Here is a 21,470-nt window from a genome sequence, read left to right as displayed (position 1 = left end):
TGTTTCCTTCTTTTTGTTTCTTTCTTAATTTTCTCAGAAAGTGCAAAACAGAAAGCACCAGCTAAAAGAAAAAAATATATATATATCCACTTCATATGTGATTCCTTCCAGTATTTTCCTATTCTTCTTTAAATGTATTCAAACTACCCGCTTTCACAGCGCTAGGTCGAAGTTTATTCTAACAATCAATTACTCTTTGGCTGGATGCAAATTTCCATACATCTATTCTGCAACCATCCTCTTTCAATTTTGCATGGTCTCTTGTGCGTGAGTGTCGTCTGAGAAAGAGTAAAGACGCCATCTGCATTTGGTTTACTTAACCTCTTTAAAGCATTATGCACTGCGTAGATGCTTAGATTGCAGAGACTGAAATTTACAGGTCCCCAGTCTTTCGTAGTAAGAATATCCTTTTGTGCCACCAACTGATCTTGTTGCTCTTCTCTGCACACTTTCCAGTAAATTTGCATTCTTCCTAAAATGAGGTTTTCAAACCTGTGTGCTGTATTCGAGATGTGCCTAACCATTGCTTTATACAATGAGATAATCACTTCTTTGTCCTTACTGGAGAAATTCCAGTAGAGCATTGATAGAGCCCCGCTGTTCGAGCAATTTATTTGTACTCTTCAGGGAATTGCACGTTGGTCTGTACAATTACCCTTAAGTATTTTACTTTATCAAACTGTAATGACTTTGTGCTCTACGAGCAGTAAAATACAAAAATTCAAAATTTCTGTATAAAACGACCAGTCGAAAACAACCAAAAACTTTGATTATTAACTGGTTCCTGTTTTTTTACCATTATGTAAAAATGGCCGCGTTTTAGCATCTAATATTTGAAAGGCATTTAATATTACATCGTTATTCTTTAAGAATATAATAATATTTCGCTCTATTTACTTTTCTGTGTTTTATAATACACGCAACTTTAGTTTTTGCCATATTACCATTCACTTGTTTCGTATTTTGACGTTAACACAAATTTTTTCTCAGAAAATCTCGAAATTAAGAAATAAAACTGTTTAATGTTTTTCCCACTATCCGTTGGCAGCGCTGCAGTCTTAGCAACAATTTAGTTTTTTGATTACTTTGAAGCTGTAAAATAAGTGAGTTAAATACAAGGTTAAGTGAACTTGTCTCTTTGACCGTGTATTAGTTTTTTTTTTTTTAAATCAGAAAATAAATGGTATTGCCAGTTTTAAAAGCTGCACATATTCTTCTGCAAAATGAAAGAAATGCTTAATTTAAAGATTAAATTATTTTAGAAAGCTACGCACTAGAAAGAATTTCAAAGGTTAAGGGATAAAAATCCGAGAATAAAAGCTTTCGAATGATATGCTTTTAACAAATTGTCTACATGTTTACAATAAAGTCTGCTGCTAATGAAGTTTCCTAATACCAAAATTGAACTTGTCTCTTTATTAATGCTCTCAACTTTTTTGTCTTCGAGGCATGGCTGTCTTTTTTGAAGATTACGTAGACTGTTAAAAGGCAAACATTAAGCGTTATTTTCTTACAGAAGTTGTTTTGAGTGTTTAGACAAAATATTTTAAAAATTGAGTCAGATGATGACATAAATGTAATGCTTTTTGGACCAGTTATATAAACAATGACTAAAAAATTAGAAACCTTTTCAAGTCGGCGTCAACGGGTAATTAAAAAGAAGGAATGCAAATGTATGTTGTCACATGGCATGATCATAAGTTCCTTGGTAAATGATAAATACCGAACGTTTTCCTGGGAATTCTTAGTCGATCAGGTCAATATGTCCGATTTTCAGGCTTAATTTATTGTAAAGTTTTAAGCGAATCAGCAACTTAAGGCCATATTGCGCCGTATATATTTATGTCTGTAAATCGAGCGTATTCTATTGTCGATTTGCATGTTTTCTGGACAAAAAACCCCGAGTTTACGAGAGAAAAAACCTCACCAGGACTACCTAACTTATTTACGGCGTCGAAATGGCCCATAAATATTCCTCACGTCATCGACGCGATTCGAACTCCGGTCTTTTCCAACCGGTGTGGGAAAGCCGGCGATTCTACTAACTGTGCTATCCGCCAGGATCTGATTTTCAGAAAGACGTTCAAGCACGTTTATCAGAAGACATAATTGAGAAAACAAGGAAAGTCACTGGTTTTTCGAAAGAAACAATCTCAAATGAGCAGAAGACTAAGGAGAATGAAGCTCCAAAAGGAAGAAATGCGGCGGAAAGCCAGTGCTCTAAGAACAAGACCGAAAGAATTTAATTCGAATTGTGCGTTCGAAGAGAGGGTCCAGTGTGTATTAAATGACTGAAAAACTCGATTAAGGCAAAGAGAGTCCCATTTACAACAGAATTAATTGAAGAATCTGGGATTTTATAGTCTCGTGCCTAAATGAAACCCATTTTTTTCTAAAAAAATCGAAAGTTGGACTGGAGTAGTACAGCCAAACGTTAACAATGGACTGTGAAACAGTGCGCAAATATAATGTGATCAGACAAGTACCGGTTTACACTTTTTTGCACAAATTGTAGGGTGAAAGTGTTGCGTGAAGCTCATGAAGCCATGCATTCAGACTGTCTCGAGTCCACCACTCAATCGGCTGGAGATGGTATCAAGGTAAAGGGTATGTTCTGTTGGTATGGACTTGGTCCTGTCATACCGTGAATAGCTTACCACCGTATTACATCCAATGAAAATCCTTCCGGCGTATTGGACCAACTTCACTCTGGATTGCAATGGATCTTTTCAAGATGACAATGCAACAATCAACTATGCAAAATTTGTATCTGAATGGTTAAAGCAAAATTCTCAAAATGTCCAGTATCTACAGTGGCCGCTTAACTCTCCAAATCTGAATCCAATTGAGAATGCCCGGGGTATATTGGAAAGGGCAATTTGGATTCACAGTTCTTTGCCGACCACAATCCAGCAGCCCACAAATGTCCCGATGATATGATATTCAAATCTGGAGCTAGATTGCTTCAGATATCTAGTGGAATCCATTCCACGACATGTACATGTTGAAATTCGAGTGACTCTACTAGATACTGAATAAAGGTTTCTAATTTTTTGGGAAGTGAACGTGCTTTTCTTCCAACTATCTGAAACCACACCACAGATTTTTTACTGTGTGGTATGGTTTAATGCATAACTTCTGAAGTAGGGAAAGATATGCAACAGGATATAGGCGCCTCCGTAGCCAGGTGGGAAGGAGCAGCAGTGCGTAGCACACGCTTCTTGATTAGACCGGGGTTCGAGCCCGTCACCACCAAATACGGAGGATGCGGAAAGGTCATTCAGGGAATGACCACCGCATATCCCGGAGCAATATGGCCTTAGTTGCTAATGCTCCTAAAAACCAAATAACAACAGCAACAGGATATTTACAAAATCCTACCGCTATTCGTGAAACAGGTAGTATGTTACAGCTGTAACAATGGGTATCATTATAGGTGCTCATTAAAAGAAGCTACGTATAAGGGAATGGCCAAACAAAAGAAGGAGCAGTGAAGGTGATTCTTTTGACAAAATGTGCAGGAAAGAAGAGAAGGAAGAAAAAGGTGATATATCCTACTCGACAGAAGAATACCACGACTTGCTCCATGAAAAAATAAGAAATTTCTAATTATAATATACATGCTTAATACAAGGTGTACATGTTCAAAGAGTTTAAGAGAAGTGGAGGAATTAATTTATTATAGAACAAATCCAAGAAGCAACAATATATTAATTGTGGTTATGATAGTTCAGTGAATAATGTGCGTATGTGAATTTATGTTATATGGGTAAGTGGCGCAGCGAAATAATGCATCATGATACAGACCACGAGAAGAAATCTGGCTGGCTGCTCGATTTTATTTTTCTCCTTATGCTTTTATTTTTGCACATGAACGAATGAATTATCTGTTTATACTCTGGGACGACCAAACGGTCAGAGGAGTTCACAAGATACACAGAATACAAGAAACAGCACCGTATTTAGCAGTCACAGGCTTAAACCCCAGTTACTCAAGGCATGTGTACACATCTTAGGTCAGTGTAAAAGTACGGAATTGCCATCTGAAAGTGTTCGAATCCACGTGATATAATACCACATTTTGTGGTATCAAATGTAAATGACTCTTTCTGAAAACAACTCGAAATGACTTTTTTTTTAAAACAGTAACTTTAAATTCCTCTTTTTGGAAACAATAAATGAATATTAAAATATTACAAAATAATAATAAATTTTCAAAAAATATGAGCTCCAACGGATTTTCAAGAGAGAGAGAATCTTTTTTGCAACGTGAGATTAACAAAGATGATAAAAATTTAAAAAGTCATAATAAAATCATTGTAAAAACAGATAAAAATTCAGCGACTCTGGTATGTATTAGAAAACTTTACCATAAAGTTAAAAAAGCAATAACTGCTCAATAAAATAAAGGCCTCCAGTAACTAAACATTAATAATTTGACAACGCAATAAGATCTAAAGTTTATGTAAAAAAAATAACCTGAAAAAGATAGTGCTACACTGGAAACTTATTGGGGTCATTATAACGAGCATACCGTTGACGATTTAAAGTTCAGGTTATCTAAACTCTACCTTTGAAGATTTTTCCTATTTATTGCATTCCACCAGTGTGGGTTAGTCTTCTGTTATCCCCACTTGAAGGAAGATATCTGTTTACGAATACCTGAACTCTGTAAAAATTGCATTAGCCCAAGGCAAGCAACAAGGTTATCAACAATTCACATAACTGGAAGCTATTTTCAGCCTGCTTTTCACAAATTCGGTTCACCTGGCGGAAACTAAACCATATTTATTTATAATCGATTGCATAACAGCCCATAATGGCATATCTAGCAGAGCGAGCTGAATGACAAACGATTCCATTATTATAAATCGTTTCCTGGAAATAATTCATTCATTTATGTTATGTAATCGTTGCAGGCAACTTCCAATCAGACTTATCTCTTCTAACGTTCTTCAGCCTTTGGGGTACGCTTTACGGAGAGATGTAGACCTTTTATCAAGCCTCCCACTTCTTGTGTGATAAGGGCAGCGTGTTGGTGCTTATCCATGAAAGCGCTTTGAATTTCTACGAAAAATGGTTGCTGCCAAAAAAGGAAATGAGAATAAACTTCAATGGAGGACACGCCACACTTCCGGCCCTTGGTCGATAGTATTTGTAGCTGATCGTAAAACTCGACAATGATCGAAGCGCTAACAGGGAATTACATAAAAAGGAAAACGCATGTTGAGAGTGAGGCAACGAGTTTTTTTACCATGGAGCAGTGAATGGGTTAAGATTTTTAAAGAATTCAAAAACCGAAAATGATTCAATGGATTCACCATATTAAATAAATATAGTGATGAAAAATAAATGGATTCAAATATATTAAATAAAGTATGTGAATATAAATGATTTGTTATTCTAAATAAATGATGATTAATAAAAAATAGAGAGAAAATAATTAATAGGTAAAAATTAAGAGCGAGTTGATTGGATATTTAAAATTTATGTCAAGGTAACTAAATTATATGGTGTTTGTAAATTGCGTGCATTCCACTGTGACTTTTTCCATTTTCGGGATGAAAATTTGAGAAATACCAGGAGGTAAAACCAGTACTCTTTAATCGATTCCAATTAACTTTAACAACAGTATAAAAATAATAAATAAAGCTATAGATGTTCACGCCTTTCTAATAGAAAGTATTTTTGAACTTTGGCCGGCGACGGAACTCAAACACGGGCTTTTTCATACGATGAGTGAAGGAGCAGCCCTGCTGTCAGACACGCTACCTTCGAGTGATAGGCGAAAGGAAGGTAAAGCACAACACAGTGTTTTTTTGAAGTCGTGGACCCAATACAATTGAACATACCTCCAGTTACAGTTGCACAAAACAACATATACAGTAATTTGTTTCAGGCGTGCACCTGTTGTATGAGGTCTCTATGCGCTACGAGGGATGCTGGAAGTGCCCGCCATTCTGTGCTAAATACACTCGAACACAACAACACGTTTCCATCGACAACCATGTCCTGCCAAATATCAGCAGGATATGGTTGTTGATGTCATGGTTGTCAGTGATACGGTGTGTCCTTTAGCAACTCAAATGGGTGCAGATTATTTATAAATGGCTGTTCTTGAACCAAGAAATAGCATTGCCCTTTTTTGTTACACGAGTAATATCTGTCCCGAGAAGCTCCAAATTTCGAGTGTGTCAACCTCCAAAGCAACGAAGGTTATGAGATTAATGTATAATCTAAAGGCAATCAACCATCCGCTGCCTAAAGACAAAGTTCCGAACATTCATTTATTCTGCAGCCGTTTTTAATTTGTGTCCCCACATGTGTGTTTGAGCAAGAGGAAGAATGTCATCAGTACTGAGCTTGCTCAATCCATTCAAAGCCTTAAACACCTCAATCAGATCACCTCGCAGGTGTTTAGTCTCCAGACGCTACAATTTGCAGGATTGAAGCCTTTCGTGGTATGAGCACCACTTTGCAGGACGAAAAATCTAGGTTTCCAGTACAAAAAAACAAGCAACTCCTTCCTGAGATCCAAAAACTCAGTCACGTTGAGGACTGAAACCCAAGAAAACTCCTCGGGTCATTCGAATCCAGGCGGTTTCCGCCATTGTGGGGAGGATGGTGGTTCTGTTCACTGTTCTACAAGAGAACACAAAAGGCTCCAGACTTTAATATTTGTAAAGAGTGTTCAGTTTTTTTTTAATCGTGCTTGGAGTGTAGTAATGCTAGGCCTCTTACTAGTAGGTTGCAATGCTTGTTAATTTTATATCTTTTTGTTTTTAATAATCATTTAAAATTTTGTAAATATTTCTTTCTGGCCACTAAAGTGCTCATTAGTGAAAAACGTTTATAAATTATGCTTAAATTATAGAAAATATTGGTAACATAAAATAAAAATATAAAACAATTGATCCGTGCCAAATTTAAGTTTGTGGCGTTGGAGTAATGCCGAAGATTTGCTCAAAGAACAAAACGATCATTGCTGAATGTGTATAGTTAATATTAAATATCACTTACAAACTGATGCCTACTAAACCATTAAGGAATAAAAATTAATCATGCGCCAATTATAATACCAGCCAGAAAACCATACGTTGGCCCACGATGACTCGTCTATCTATGCCAACCTGTTGATTATCGTGGCCAGAGTTCTTTTAGTGATCACACAATCTTCAGACATAGATGTCACTTTCTACAGTATTGCCACAAATGTGTGTTTGTGTGTGTACGCGGTTCTATCTATCTTTTTTGGTTTATGGACCTCTCAAACATTTTTCAGATGTCGCTGGTTGTTGACTATTCTATGAATAAAATAGGAGTGATGATCCGGCAAAATCATACGGCGTATCATCACTGTTATACCGCGCACGACGTGTGCTGCTATCTGTCGTTAAGCTTCCGTTAACCAAATTATACATTGTTCCCACAAGTAAAACCAGAAATTTCAGAAACGACTTATGAGCACGCTTTTAACGGTACCTGAATCTCTTAAGCAGCATACTTATTAAATAACAACTGTAATTACCACGTAGTAATAAATCATACTTCCCTGCTATAGGGACTTTTGAGCAACTCTTCTTATACTAAAAAACAGCAAATATTTTAATTTTATTTTCGGAATTTTAAACTGGAAAGGAAATTCTTACCACAGCTAAACTTAAATTTGTTAATGATATAAAAATGATATCATTCAATATAGAATTCTTAGAAATATGTATAGTACGTTAATTACGAAATATTAATAAATAACTTTAGTTTATTTTTAATGTAATCTATAAAAATTAGCATAGTGAGGCTCTTTTTATACGTAATAGGGGAAACATCAATTTTCCACAAAAATAAAAAACACAAGAAGGGGAAAAGTGTTCTACGAAATTCTGAACTTTAAATAAACCAGTGAGATGTTTTGCTTATGAAGAATATATTTTCATTTTGATTAAAAGCAGTTCACCGCTTCACACTTTTCGGTTAAAATATATATATATATAAAAAAAGGATTTTAAATAAAATACTGCGCCAAATTAAGGCAAGTTAATTTGATTCCTTCAGCCATCTCTGGTATTTAAGATGAAATGACACTCCATTAAAAGGAAAGCCATTTTATTCTTCATTAATTGAAAATGCGACGTTACTGAAGGCTTCATTTTTTTCCTAGCTATTCACAGAAAAAAGTGAAATTATTAAAAGTAAATTTTTAATGTTTCGAAATTGAACCTGAAAGGAATTACACGTTGCAATCTTTTTTTCAAAAAGGCGTTTGAGAAAGTAAGTTAAAAACAAAAGATTTGTTGCGTTTATTTATGGTCTCTCACTCTAAATTTCTCTATACTTATATTAATTTACTTTTCTTAAATTGTTCTCTTAAGGAGAATCAGAAAATTTTGTCCCCGTCTTAAATTCTCATACATTTAACTCAGTAAAGTTTAAGATCAATTGGGATCAGTTGGGATAAATCTTTAGTTTCCTGCCACCCCCAATTTTTCCGTTTGATTTCAGAAGTCGCAAGAGATAAACCGAAATAGGAATTTTAAATTCTGTTTCGGTTAGAAACACGAAGTTTCATAAATTTCGTTGGTGGAGGAGGAGCTAGAGATGGTCGATCAAACTTCCATTTACAGATGGTACTTTGAAGCCACTTTCAAAGCTGTATGATACGCATTGGCTGCTTTACCTATTTCACCGTTCAATGATTATAAAAAAGATATATATATATATATACTTTTTTTCTTTTTTTTCCCGTTCACTATTGAGGGATCCTGTTAAGAAGCAACGGATGTTGTAATGGAAATGTAACCATTCACTCCTTGAGCTTGGCTTCTCATAATTTATTAAATATATGTAGAAATTGGAGATGGCAAATAGCTAGATAGGACCTGCAGTACCAAATCTGCTTTAGTATTTTTTGCTATATCGGAGTGTGCCCAAAAGCATACGCGTGCTATTTAACATGAAATATATTTTTTCCTTTTATATTCTTCGAATAAGGATGACTGAATTAGTGTGGTAGTAGCGTGCTAGTTTCTAGGTGTACACATCACGGGTTCGAATTCACCCAAAATAACCTAGAGGGGCGAAAAATAGTTCCTAGAGTTTTGCATGTTGACTTGGGTATAGATTCCACATGTTTTTGTTATAAAAGAAGGTTAAGTTTGTTCAATGAAGGAAATGTGAACCAGTGCAAATATTTAGGAACTTGCAGTGATACCCGAGCAATTTATTTCTAATTATTTCTTTTTTTATACTCCATACAGTAGTGATGATGAAGCAGACTTATTTTCTTTGATGTCGATGCGATTGGCATCGTAGGAAAATAACATGTCTAAGTACGCTTTTTCAAATTGTGCATGCCTAATTTCCTTTGTTGGTACCATTAATTAAACGATTTCGTTGAATTAATAATGAATGAATATGTTAGCATTAGCATTACCAGTCGTAAATGATGCAAGAAATTAAGCTTATACAGAATCAGTCAAAAAAAAAAAAAAAAAAAGAAAAAAATCCTCCCATTTCACCTGCTCCAAAAATTTGTCAAGTTCTTCATTGAATTTATTAAAGATATCAACTTCCACAACGACAGATGGAAGTTTGTTCCAGCAATCAACCATCCGCTGGCTAAAGACAAACTTCCACACAACTATTCTGCAGCCATCCTTCCTCAATTTTAATTTGTGCCCCCTCGTGTGTGTGGTTTGAGCAAGAGGAAGAATGTCGTCACCATTGAGTTTACCCAATCCATTCAAAGCCTTAAACATCTCAATCAGGTCACCTCGCAGGTGCCTAGTCTCCAGACGTTGCAATTTGCAGAATTGAAACCTTTCGTGGTAAAAGTACCGCTTTGTTCCCTCCGCCAATCTCGTTGCCCTTCTCTGTAATACCACACGGTTGGTACGTTACTCTGCGGTTATTGCTATCCATATGTATTACTTTCCATTTGAAGTTTAATGCATTGTACATTAATAAGCATTATTAAATATTCATTATTTTGCATTTGAAGTTTAACACTGACAAATGCGAAATACTCCATATGAGTAGCAGCAATAGAGTAATGTACCAACTATGTGGTACTACATTTAGGGTAGTGGAAAAAGAAAAGGACCTCGGGTAATTGTGTAGTCAGATATGAAGATCTCTGAGCAGCGCACAGAGGCTTCTAGGATAGCTCATCGGGTTTTGTCAATGATTACAGGAATTTTGCTTTCAGGGATATGGAGGAGTTATAATCTCATTGTATACGGCAATGCTCAGACCACATCTTGAGTACTGCATACAGGTCTGGAGGCCTCATTTTAGGAAGGATGTAGAGCTGCTGGAACGAGTGCAGAGCAGGGTAACGAGATTGGTGAGGTGAACCAAGGGGTGCTCTTGCCAAGAAAGGCTTCGGTTCTACAAATTGCAGCGCTTGGTGACTGGAAACCTGTGAGATTATCTGATTGGGGTGTTTAAGGCTTTGAATGGATTGATCAAGCTCAGTGCTGATGAGATTCTTCCTCTTGCTCAGACCACACACATGAGAGGGCAAAAATTGAAATTGTGGAAGGATAGTTGAAGAATAGATGTGCATAAATTTGCATTTAGCCAGCGAGTGGTTGAGTGCTGGAATAGTCTTCCATCTGTTGTTGTAAAAGTGGAGGGTTTGAATAAATTCAAGACAGAATTAGATAAATTCTTTGAGTCTAAGGATCGTTGAAATGTGTGTGTTTTAGATGATTCTATATAAGCTTGCTTTCTTGTATAATTTGGCACCACTACTACTACTACAAGCATCCATCTGTTGAGGAAGTTGATAGCTTAAACAGATTTGTCGATGTTAAACTTCAATTGCTGTTTCTCAGCCCATCTGCCCAACCTTTCTAGATCTTGTTGCAGTAGAGTACTGCCATTAACAACTCTGCCAACCTTCGAGTCGTTTGAAAACTTGGACATTAAACCTGATATACTTTCATCAATATCATTGATAAATATAAAACAGAATAATGTGCCCAACACTAAACCATGTGGAACTGCTCTAATAACATGAGTCCACGAAGAGCAGCGTCTATTGATTACCACTCTCTGTCTTCGCCCACTCAACCATCCCTTTATCCATTGCAGCAACTTTCCCTTAATGCCACATTGCTCCAAAATGTACAGCAGTCTTCCACGTGCGACAGTATCAAAAGCTTTCCTGAAATCCAAATATATGATATAAAAATTATTTTTTGCATCCAGTTCATTTGTGACCGCATCATAGCATCCCATCAAATTGGTCAGTCAAGTTTTCCCCTTAACAAACCCATGCTGTCTCTGAAGTATAACTGCAGCCTTGTCTAGATGATTCTGCTTTACTCCTTTTACCTGTGACTCATCAGAAGATCATCATTTACCGAGTAATACTTCGTTCTACTTAATTCAATCCATTAAGTTAAATATTGGCATTGCCAATATTTAACTTAATGGATTGAAGAATTGTGCGTACTTTTTTTTTAAAGTTTTAATAAAATATCAAAAATTTAAAAACATGCCATGTGTTTATCTCTTTTATTTTCAATAAAAAACAAAAATAAAAATTCTACCGAAAATGGCAAAAGAACATTTTATTCATAAAACAGAAATATATCTCTTATTGTCTTCCATTTTTCAGTTTTAAAGACCTTTAAGTGTATGAAATTTAAAACATTTATCATTGATTTTATGTTTTCTAAATTTATGTGAATGCGCATATATTTATTCTTATTATTATGCATGTAAATATTATAAAAAAAAATAAAAGAAAATGTATTATACATATTGGACACTATTAGTTACTTATGTTTTCAGATTAAATTCAAAATTTATTTCAAATTTGGCGCGCATCACAGCGCACGAAATTTGAAACTGTGTGTCTTGTTTTATGCGCTGTTAGTGGCTATCTGGGAGAATATCAGGTTTCGTGTTATCTTGTTTACTAGTGAACTTAATTCAACACATAAATTCCTCAACAGCCAAATACGAGCTGGCTATTTTTTATTGACTTCGAGGGTGCGGTCGATTCCGTTTGGTGGGAGAGCGCTCTCAAACGACTAAGAACAGCAAACTGCAGCCCCCAACTCTTCTGTTTAGTTCGAAACTATTTCCAGGACAGACAAATACTAATAAAATGTGAACATCAATGTATTACTAGAGCTGTTTACAAATTCCCCCCCAAGGTTCCATTCTGGGATCTCTGATATGGAATCTAGTATTAAACAACTTGCTAATGAGAAATTTTCCAAACACACATATCATTGCGTATGCAGACCATGTTACTATTATTATTATGGTTTCAGAGGTTACAGAATGAAACATTTTTAAATAAATTAATATCTATACAAAGGAGCATACTACTAGCCCTGGTGCGTGCCTGCCTTACAGTCTCATCAGCTTCTCTTCAAGTTCTTGCATGATCTATTCCACTAGATCTTCGCGTAGCTTACAGACGGTTGTGTTACAGACTGAAAAAAGCAATTCCAACCGACTTCGTTGATATTAGAATCAACCTGAATAATCATAATATGAAAGGTGAGAAGATAAACATCTAGAACGAACTTATTAACATATGACAGACACGATGGGACACGTTGCTGACCGGGCAGGTTACTAGAAAGTTTTTTCCCAGAGGTTACCTACCTAATGGATAAAGGAAGAAGAAAATGGTTCTTCGTATCGATGCCTACGTCATATCTTATCACTGGACACGAATCGCTAAACGATAAACTGTACACATTCGGACTTCATCGTACTAATTTTTGCTCTTGAGGAAAACATGAAGACTGGCAGCACGTGGTATTTGACTGTGACATTTATGAGGACTCGAGAATTCCTTTAAAAAATTGTGTTAGAGATTTTTTTCGTCCTGGACTGGAACATGACCTTGTGATAAACAAAGACGTTTACTGCACCTTCCAAGACTTTGCTTCTCTTGTTTTTGAAATACGCTGATCTGTTGGATAAACACCAACTGCTTCCATCTGATTTTTCCCCTGGGCACTGTTTGTGTTATTTGCTGAATGTAAATATGTACCGATGTAACCATATCAACTTAGTTTCAGTTTAAACAGGAAAAAGGTGGTGCACTCCCTCCTCCTAGAAGCATGTTTTTAAATTAATTAATCAATTAATATAATTGAAAACTTTTACTCTCTTTACTTTCCTTTATGTAAATTTAACCATAACCAATACGGATTTAGAGGTGAGTACTAAGATAATAAGCTTTTCTAAGAATCTAAATGATGTAAATATATTCTGTTTACTGATGTAACCATAGTAGTTTAGTTTTAATGTTTTATGACTCGGTTTGTTTGACCACATCTTGCGCTGTTTGGGTCACATAAACTTAAGAGGAGAGATTTTTGACCTCCCGCTTTTTTTCTCCTCCTGAGTACGGGATATGTCTTCTTCTAAGGATCTACAGGCCTGGTTGTTGAGGCATCCCTCCCCGCGGACAGGATGAGATGCTATGGAGGCTTTTTGGTTTTGACTCTTCTAAATTATAAATTCAGAGTGTCTTGATTTCAATGGCGGAGTTGAAAAAACGTTCCTGGTGCCACCAAACCTACTTACATACATACTTAAATGAAATGAAAACATTAATAAATCTTTCAAAAACAAATAGGGCAGGCTGTAGATGTTTAATAAACTAGTAGAAGAATTAAAGAAAGCAGCCTGAAACTTTAACTCATCCTTTAACTCTTTCTCCCAAACAATTAAAGGTTCAGTTTTTCTATTTTTATTTGAGATTGTATTTTACGTGATCATAATGCTTATTTCAACGGAATCTCCCTCTGGGGATATGCACCTACCAGTAAAGAGCATGTCCTAGGTTATTAAAATATTAATTTTTGAAATTTAGAATAATTAAAACGCAAAATTCATTCGGATTTGTTTAAAACTGTATACATCAAAATGAAAATACTGGGCTATGTTTTACGAAGTAGCATTTATCAACCCGTGATATCAATTGCAGTCTCTCATCTCAACAAATTCTTCAGTTCACTGTCTATATGACTTGAACGACTCTCTTGTTGTGCCTCTCACCTTTTAAACATTGGACGAAACATCTTGCAATGCAAATGAGGCATCGCTGGTCCAGTTTTAGAAGCAACTATCACGCAGGTATTCACCCACCGCATTCCGATTTATTCCTTCGACATCTTGGTAAGGAAGAGAAAGGGAGAACGTTACGCTTTTATGTAAATGCTATCCAGCGCAGCGCATAATACAGTGGCACGTGCTTCACAAATATTCGGTAGTGTCGGATAGCAGCTGGTATTGACGTGTCAAAGAAAGTTTAGCGCAAGACATGTTTACATCCTAAAAGACAGTCTTAACCACCAACGTTTTCTTATTTAGATGCTGCTTAATATTCTAAGCACGATGGCATGCTGGAATGTCGGCTGGTCACCCAATTAGTCATATCCATTCCTTCCCACCACAGTGTGGATGCTAATCGATGTTTTTTTTTTTTTGGTATTAGGACACATCTATGAATGTTTAGAATTGTGGTAATCGCTAAATTTTCATTTTTCTTATTGGATTCGCATGAGGCGTAGTCTTGTGCGATTTCGAGAAATTAAGTAAGTTAATGTTAGTGACTCTTAGAAGCTGAATGCAATTTTGTACGTTATTTATCACTGCACTGTCACTTTGACGATATTAATAGCGAGTGCCGTGCGCTGTTGGGTTTCAATAAACACAGAGACTGGTTGAATAATTAGTTGGTGTCACTGTAATTGTTTTAATAAACAATGGCTGCGTAAATGATTAGTTAGGTTTCAGTCAATAGTCTTAGAGTAAATGAATAAGATACGAAGGTTGTTCAAAAATTTCGTATTTTTACCACGAAGGGATCAAGATATTGGCTTGGAGTTTTACGTGAATTTAATATAGGTCAACTTAGGAATTGGGGTACTATTTTTATGGCTTTCCTAATGTTACTTTCTTTATTATGGATATTTTTTGACATTCTCCAAGCAACTAAAGATGTCAACAAAAGCGAATCCGACTGCAGCGATCAGTCATTCATCATCATCTCAAAACGGAAAGAAATTTCTGTGAAGGCGGGGAATGATGTGCATTTCTAGATCACGCACTTGGTCGTTTGATCTCCGGGTCAAAGCGATAAACCCATGTTTCATTTCAAGGAATAAGCTGCGATAAAAAGTCCTCGGAATATATTTCACTTGAAATAGTTCCAAAGTCGTTGTTGATTGTTTGCTTTCTTCCTTTTCTGGTCCTCTTGACACCTTTCCCCCAAATGCCTATATGAAGAAAGACTCTCATTACAAAAAGCATAAACTGTTAAGCAACTGATTATCCTGTTTTTAATGAAAATTTAAATTAAAAACATTAAACGTATTACCCCTTCCTTCAAGAAGAATGCACATTGTCATGAAGCCTATCCAATCTCAGGGGTAACGAAGTGATTATAGCAACTGTCCTCCACATTAGGGGGAAAATCCTAATGGCGCAAGGAATATATATATATATATATATATAATTAGATTTAAATAATGTTAGAAAAGGAATATTACATAATAAAAATAAAAAGGAGGGTACAGCACACATCAGGGGCAGCAAAACGCATAATCCTCTACATGATGCTTGAAATATAATCATATAAATTAGAATAAAGTTATATAATAAAATAAAATAATGCCAGCAGTACGGCAAGACAAGAGCGAAAAAACAAAATTAAACTTAAATTCAAAAAACAGGGAGGGAAGAGAAATGTAACAAGAGTAAAAATATTGCAGCGAAAACTCTAAATTAATTTAGAAAATCTAAATATACGAATAATCATTCTTTGAAATTTAAAAGCCAATTAAATGAAATTTAGCGGTGCCCCCTCTGATGGGCACCAGGTCCAAATTTATGTGAAATATCACCAAACAGAGATTTAAACTACTACAACAAAACCAAACAAAACAAAAATAAACAAAAATAGACTGACCATTATGCCCCATCTCAACAGAGGACCACAAGGCCAATAATGGTCAGGGAATCGCTGCATTTCGAACGCTAAACAAATCACCGCAAAGGAGAAACGATCGTAAGATCAGTCCGCCACACCGATCCCCAGATCAAATCGCCAATGCAGGGAATTGAACAGCGGTGGTCCTGATGCAGCGAAAATCAAAAATAGAACAGACATTAGCACTCCAGTACAAAGCCACACTACTGACAAAGGCAAATGTAACCCGTTTATATAAATGAATAATGAACTATAGATGGCAGTACAGGCGCAGCGTTAGCAATTCGCCCAATACTATCATGTGACATAATTAGATTTAAATAATGTTAGAAAAGGAATATTACATAATAAAAATAAAAAGGAGGGTACAGCACACATCAGGGGCAGCAAAACGCATAATCCTCTACATGATGCTTGAAATATAATCATATAAATTAGAATAAAGTTATATAATAAAATAAAATAATGCCAGCAGTTTGTTTGGTTTTGTTGTAGTAGTTTAAATCTCTGTTTGGTGATATTTCACATAAATTTGGACCTGGTGCCCATCAGAGGGGGCACCGCTAAATTTCATTTAATTGGCTTTTAAATTTCAAAGAATGATTATTCGTATATTTAGATTTTCTAAATTAATTTAGAGTTTTCGCTGCAATATTTTTACTCTTGTTACATTTCTCTTCCCTCCCTGTTTTTTGAATTTAAGTTTAATTTTGTTTTTTCGCTCTTGTCTTGCCGTACTGCTGGCATTATTTTATTTTATTATATAACTTTATTCTAATTTATATGATTATATATATATATATATATATATATTCCTTGTAGTGTCGGATTTAAATAAATTTATTAATTTATTGTGATAGAATTTATTTTTTCAAAGGTTTGGGAGGTATTGTTTACTTTAAATTTAGAAAATCTGGTGATGGGGGAGATAATTTTGACCAGGAAGGAAGGTAAATTAGTGAAAGCTGATTTGCCCAAGGATATTATGGGTCTTAGTGGGTGATTGGGTTTATGGAGTTTGGTAATAGCAAACATATGTGGTAGAATATTGTTACGGATACCAATCTGTTGAAGGGTGTATAAATTAATTTCAATGTTGGATTTTAATTTTAAAAAAAATATATAATAAATTCTCTCACAATAACCAATGATGACATCCTAGCATATTTTGATGTAGTCTCATTGTACACTAATGTACATTTACCGTCAACATTACAAAACTTACGTAATTTCTTAACAGACGACAAAACCTTATCCAATCGCACTTCCCTTTCAATTAATAGCATACTAGAGCTCACAATCTTTCTATTAGATGCCAGATACTTCCGATTTCTTAATCAGATTTACCAGCAAACCTACGGCCTACCTATGGGATTAGGGATCTCAGCCTCCCATCTGAAATTTACATAGCCTCCGTAGAAAATCATATATTACAACCATAACCCCCCCCCCCCCCCCCCCAAGATATTAAATTATTTATACGGTACATTGACGATATCCTCATAATAGGGCACAAATCCACAATAAATGATCTTTTCATTAAATTTAATTCCTTGCATAATAGATTAAAATATACCCTGGAATTGGAAGAAAAGGGACAAATTAATTTCCTAAACCTCACTATATACAGAAGCGATACAAAACTAGGAAAAAGAATTTTCAGAAAAAATACTCACACGGGCAAATATTTACACTTTGAATCACATCACCCCCTCAACACAAAAAAAGCAGTCCTTATAATCAAATTTACAATGCAATAAAATACAGTTCCACACATTATGACCTTAATAATGAAGTACAATATCTTACAAGTAAATTCATATCTAGGAAATATCCTATTCAATTAATCAAACAAACTATTATCACAGACCAAAATAATACCAACAACCCACCCAAACGCATGTCCAATAATAATCCACGTATTATCCTCCCTTACCATAGTAATTTTGCCAACCAATTCCGCCGTTTATTCAAAAGTACTGATATCACCCTTACTTTCTCATCTTACAATTAACTAGGTTCATTATTCAACTCATATAAAGATACATAAAATTACCACATTAGTGACATGAATAATATCATCTACTTAATAAAATGTCAAGATAACTGTAACGCTTGCTACATTGGTAGCACCACCACAAAATACGGTTCTACCAAAACATCAAACACCACTACAATAGCTTTAGGACGGGACAGTCCAATACCGAATTAGCAACACATGTTCAATCCCACAACCACACCCCTCAGTAGATTCAGCCATTCCTATTATCAAATTAAAATCCAGTTTTAAAATCTTCCAATATGAAGCCCTAGTTACAGAATGGTTTCGCCGCCATTCCACTCTTCAAGTATTAAATTCCAAACTACCCTATAACATAGCACCGGTCTGGAATCGCATACACCTGAGATTACCACGTGTATCCAGGAGCATCACGGGAACCTAGTCTTCTTAAATACACGCGTTTACTCTCATTCTACCATTGCCAACTGAAGACGTGTAAAACGAAAGCCACTTGTTATGGCTATTGGCCTTCTGTTTCCAACCGTATAACTAAAATCGTTTCAAATTTTAACATTGACAACCAAGGACGAAGACGTGCACTTCTACTTCCTTGCGCACATTTTAATTCTGTTTTTAAATTCTAACTTATTCATGCTAACTTAAATTTAAAATTATCGTCCACTTTATTCCAACATCAATGCAGATTATAAAAAGGTGAGTATCATAATAAATTAAATTAAGCTACGCTATTATATTGTGTCAGTTATAAATGGTACTTTAAGAGATCTACAATTTTCGAATTGATATTAAGAATCTTAATTTCTTATTTGCCAACATTGTTTCAGAACTATTGTCTTTGTATATAAAGGCAATGGTTATTTGTCTTTATATTATCATCCAAGTCTTCTTGGATGATAATATAAAATATACTAATTAGTCTAATTAAAGAGATAGCAGGAGCAATTTCGACTGATTAAATTTCAGAGCAGATTAGGCCTGCAAAAGCAGTTAGAGATTTTCAAATATTCTACAAGAAACTAAAACTTTTGCTATTCAATTCAAATTACCTTTCTGGAGTATTCACTGAAAACACGGAACCAACAGTAGAAATAGGAGAGAAATAATTTAAATGCAAACTCCGTCCTAATAGCAAAAGTGTCCTTCCAGATTTGTACGGTTCCGCTGTTCAAACATTGTCCTTCCAGTCCTTGTCTACTCCCTTTACTTGTCTCATTTTTCTGCCGCTGTAGCAAATAGTATCTTCTGTGGCGTTCGATAAAGCCAACTTATTTACTTTTCTATAAGAATTTACGAATGTTATTTGCTGTGGGGAAACAGTTACTTTTCAATACTTGTCCACTTTCAATGTTGGTACAACGAAGTCTGATTTTTATCTTACCGGCACTCTTCGTTCTTTCTTTCTTGCGTTTGATAAGATCTTTGCTTCTTAAACCTGCGAGACTTTTTCAATACCGTTCTCTTCATTTTCTGTAATATATTCTTCATTCTATTCGTACTAAATCAAAGTTCAAAGGATTGCAATACCTATAGTATTCGATTACTGAAAACGAAAATTTTAAACGAATTGGCGATGAACGTAAAACAGATCCGAAATTCGATATAAATATTTTTCACTTCTAGGTGTACTTACTGGCTTCTCGTAATAGTCTCTGAGTTTAATTAGATTTATTTGAAATAATTGAACTTTGGGATATTTGACTTCGGCGATGAATAGTCCGTTAATATTTTAGCCAAAATGTCAAATTCCAAAATTTAGTTTACATATCTCTTCTAGGAACCTTTGATCTATTGTAATTTGTAGAATTAATTATGTTTATTGAATTCATTAGAGAGCACATCTCTTAATGAATCAAATGGTAAGAGAAAGATGCAAAGAAAAGCATTTATTCTCTACGCACAGGATTAAAACTTCAATATTACTGGACTCAATTGTCTTAATATAATTTAATAATTATTGAATTATTACAAAGATAGACATAGGTGATTATTATTTCTCTAAGTCACTGTGAAAGATGATATCTTGAAGGTAAAAAAACAAAAAAAAAGATATTCTCTTGGTGGAACCAACGGTCAGCAGATGAGGATAATCTGTAAGGTCAAAAGTCAATTAGACAAAAGGATATTAGGGCTATCATACAACCTGAAATTCCGCAAATGATGATTCAAAGGAAATTAAAAACACTGATACACCACTGGATGGAGTTTTAAATATTTATTGAAGTAAATCATACCTCAGTTTATACTTGATACTTTGCCAAGGTATTAAGTATATTTCGACTGGCTGTATTAACAGGTGAGAAAAGCAGACTGATTGTACGACCTCCATGCAAGGGTTGACTATTTCATTTAGTTGCTGAGGAGGATTGGCTTGTGTTTGTTTGGTACTGTTTAAATTCGTAAAATCCGTAAACCATAAAGAACCACTCTCTCGTCCGCATGGCACATATTCTCAATTGCTAGCCCATTCCGTACCGTGCAATACAAATGACGTTATCCGCTGGAATCGTCGAGTGCTGGTAATGCATCCATTTTTCATTGTGCATCAATTCTTTATAACAGCTTCGATTTACGCTAATCTTTTGTAAATTGGCAATAATAAGGGCTCATTTTTCAATTATGTTGTTATTGGAGGTGAATCTTGGTATTGGCAGCAAATCAACAGATCGCTATCATGAGCTGTGGGTATTGAGAACGCTCAAGTGGACAATGAGGTCATTGCTAAGCGGACTTCCGAACCATTGAGCTAATCATGGAAGAACCTGATGGCGAGTATAGAGTTTTTTTTATTCAAAAACGTTGGGGTATCATATATGAAAACTCCGCTGTTCAAATGTTAAGAATGTTCCATGGCCGTAATACAGTATTTGCAGTTCTTTTCTTATAATTTCACACACACCTCTCCTGAGGAACTCATTGGGAATTGTTCAAAGAGTGGATATCTTTGGCTGGCTTCAAATAGATTTCATCAATCAACAGGCTTCGTGACCACGGTGTCACGAAGCCTGTTGTGATCACAGTGTGATCACGAGCTGATCCGACTATACCTTATATCCTCTATAATTACTCTAAATAATCACTAAAACTACCCAAAATTTCACAAACATCGAATTTCTTTTCGGACCAGCTGTTTCTAAGTGACCATTTAGAGGTTGTGGCGCCATTACCACTTGTAAACTTTCGAGAGGAAAAAGCCAAAGGATTTCTATAGAATTTCTACGACACTGGGCACTCCATTATTTTATTACAGAATTCGCTATTCTTGAAGAACAAAGGCTACCTTCACCACTGTACGTGACTAGAGGTGCGTACCATTGTGTGATTTGGCAGGTAATCAATCATATCAACTGCTTGGTCGTTCCATTGGCTGGCATCTCAAAAGACGGCCTCGCCACTTGTGAGTGTTTTGATCACTGTGCAAAGCAACTATCCAAACTTCTAACTTCAGCTGGTAGTGCCACCTGGCGAATGTCAAGCAAC

At 35.4% G+C, this 21,470-nt stretch overlaps 1 protein-coding gene across 1 annotated transcript in view; it reads right to left on the bottom strand.

The window, feature by feature from the left end:
- LOC150080284 (immunomodulatory peroxidase-like) overlaps positions 1-21,470 on the bottom strand; it is a 175,469-nt gene that overhangs the window by 137,526 nt on the left and 16,473 nt on the right. The window contains exon 2 of the mRNA XM_090380678.1: positions 15,090-15,257. Coding sequence (XP_090236804.1) covers positions 15,090-15,257 — 168 coding nt within the window. The remainder of the gene's footprint in view (positions 1-15,089; positions 15,258-21,470) is intronic.

Source organism: Mastigoproctus giganteus, chromosome 9, assembly GCF_048544385.1.
Source record: "Mastigoproctus giganteus isolate SK-2022 chromosome 9, ASM4854438v1, whole genome shotgun sequence".
Taxonomy (NCBI): Eukaryota; Metazoa; Arthropoda; class Arachnida; order Uropygi; family Thelyphonidae; genus Mastigoproctus; species Mastigoproctus giganteus.
The sequence above is the reverse complement of the archived record's forward strand: the minus strand, read 5'-3'. Positions and strand labels throughout refer to the sequence as shown.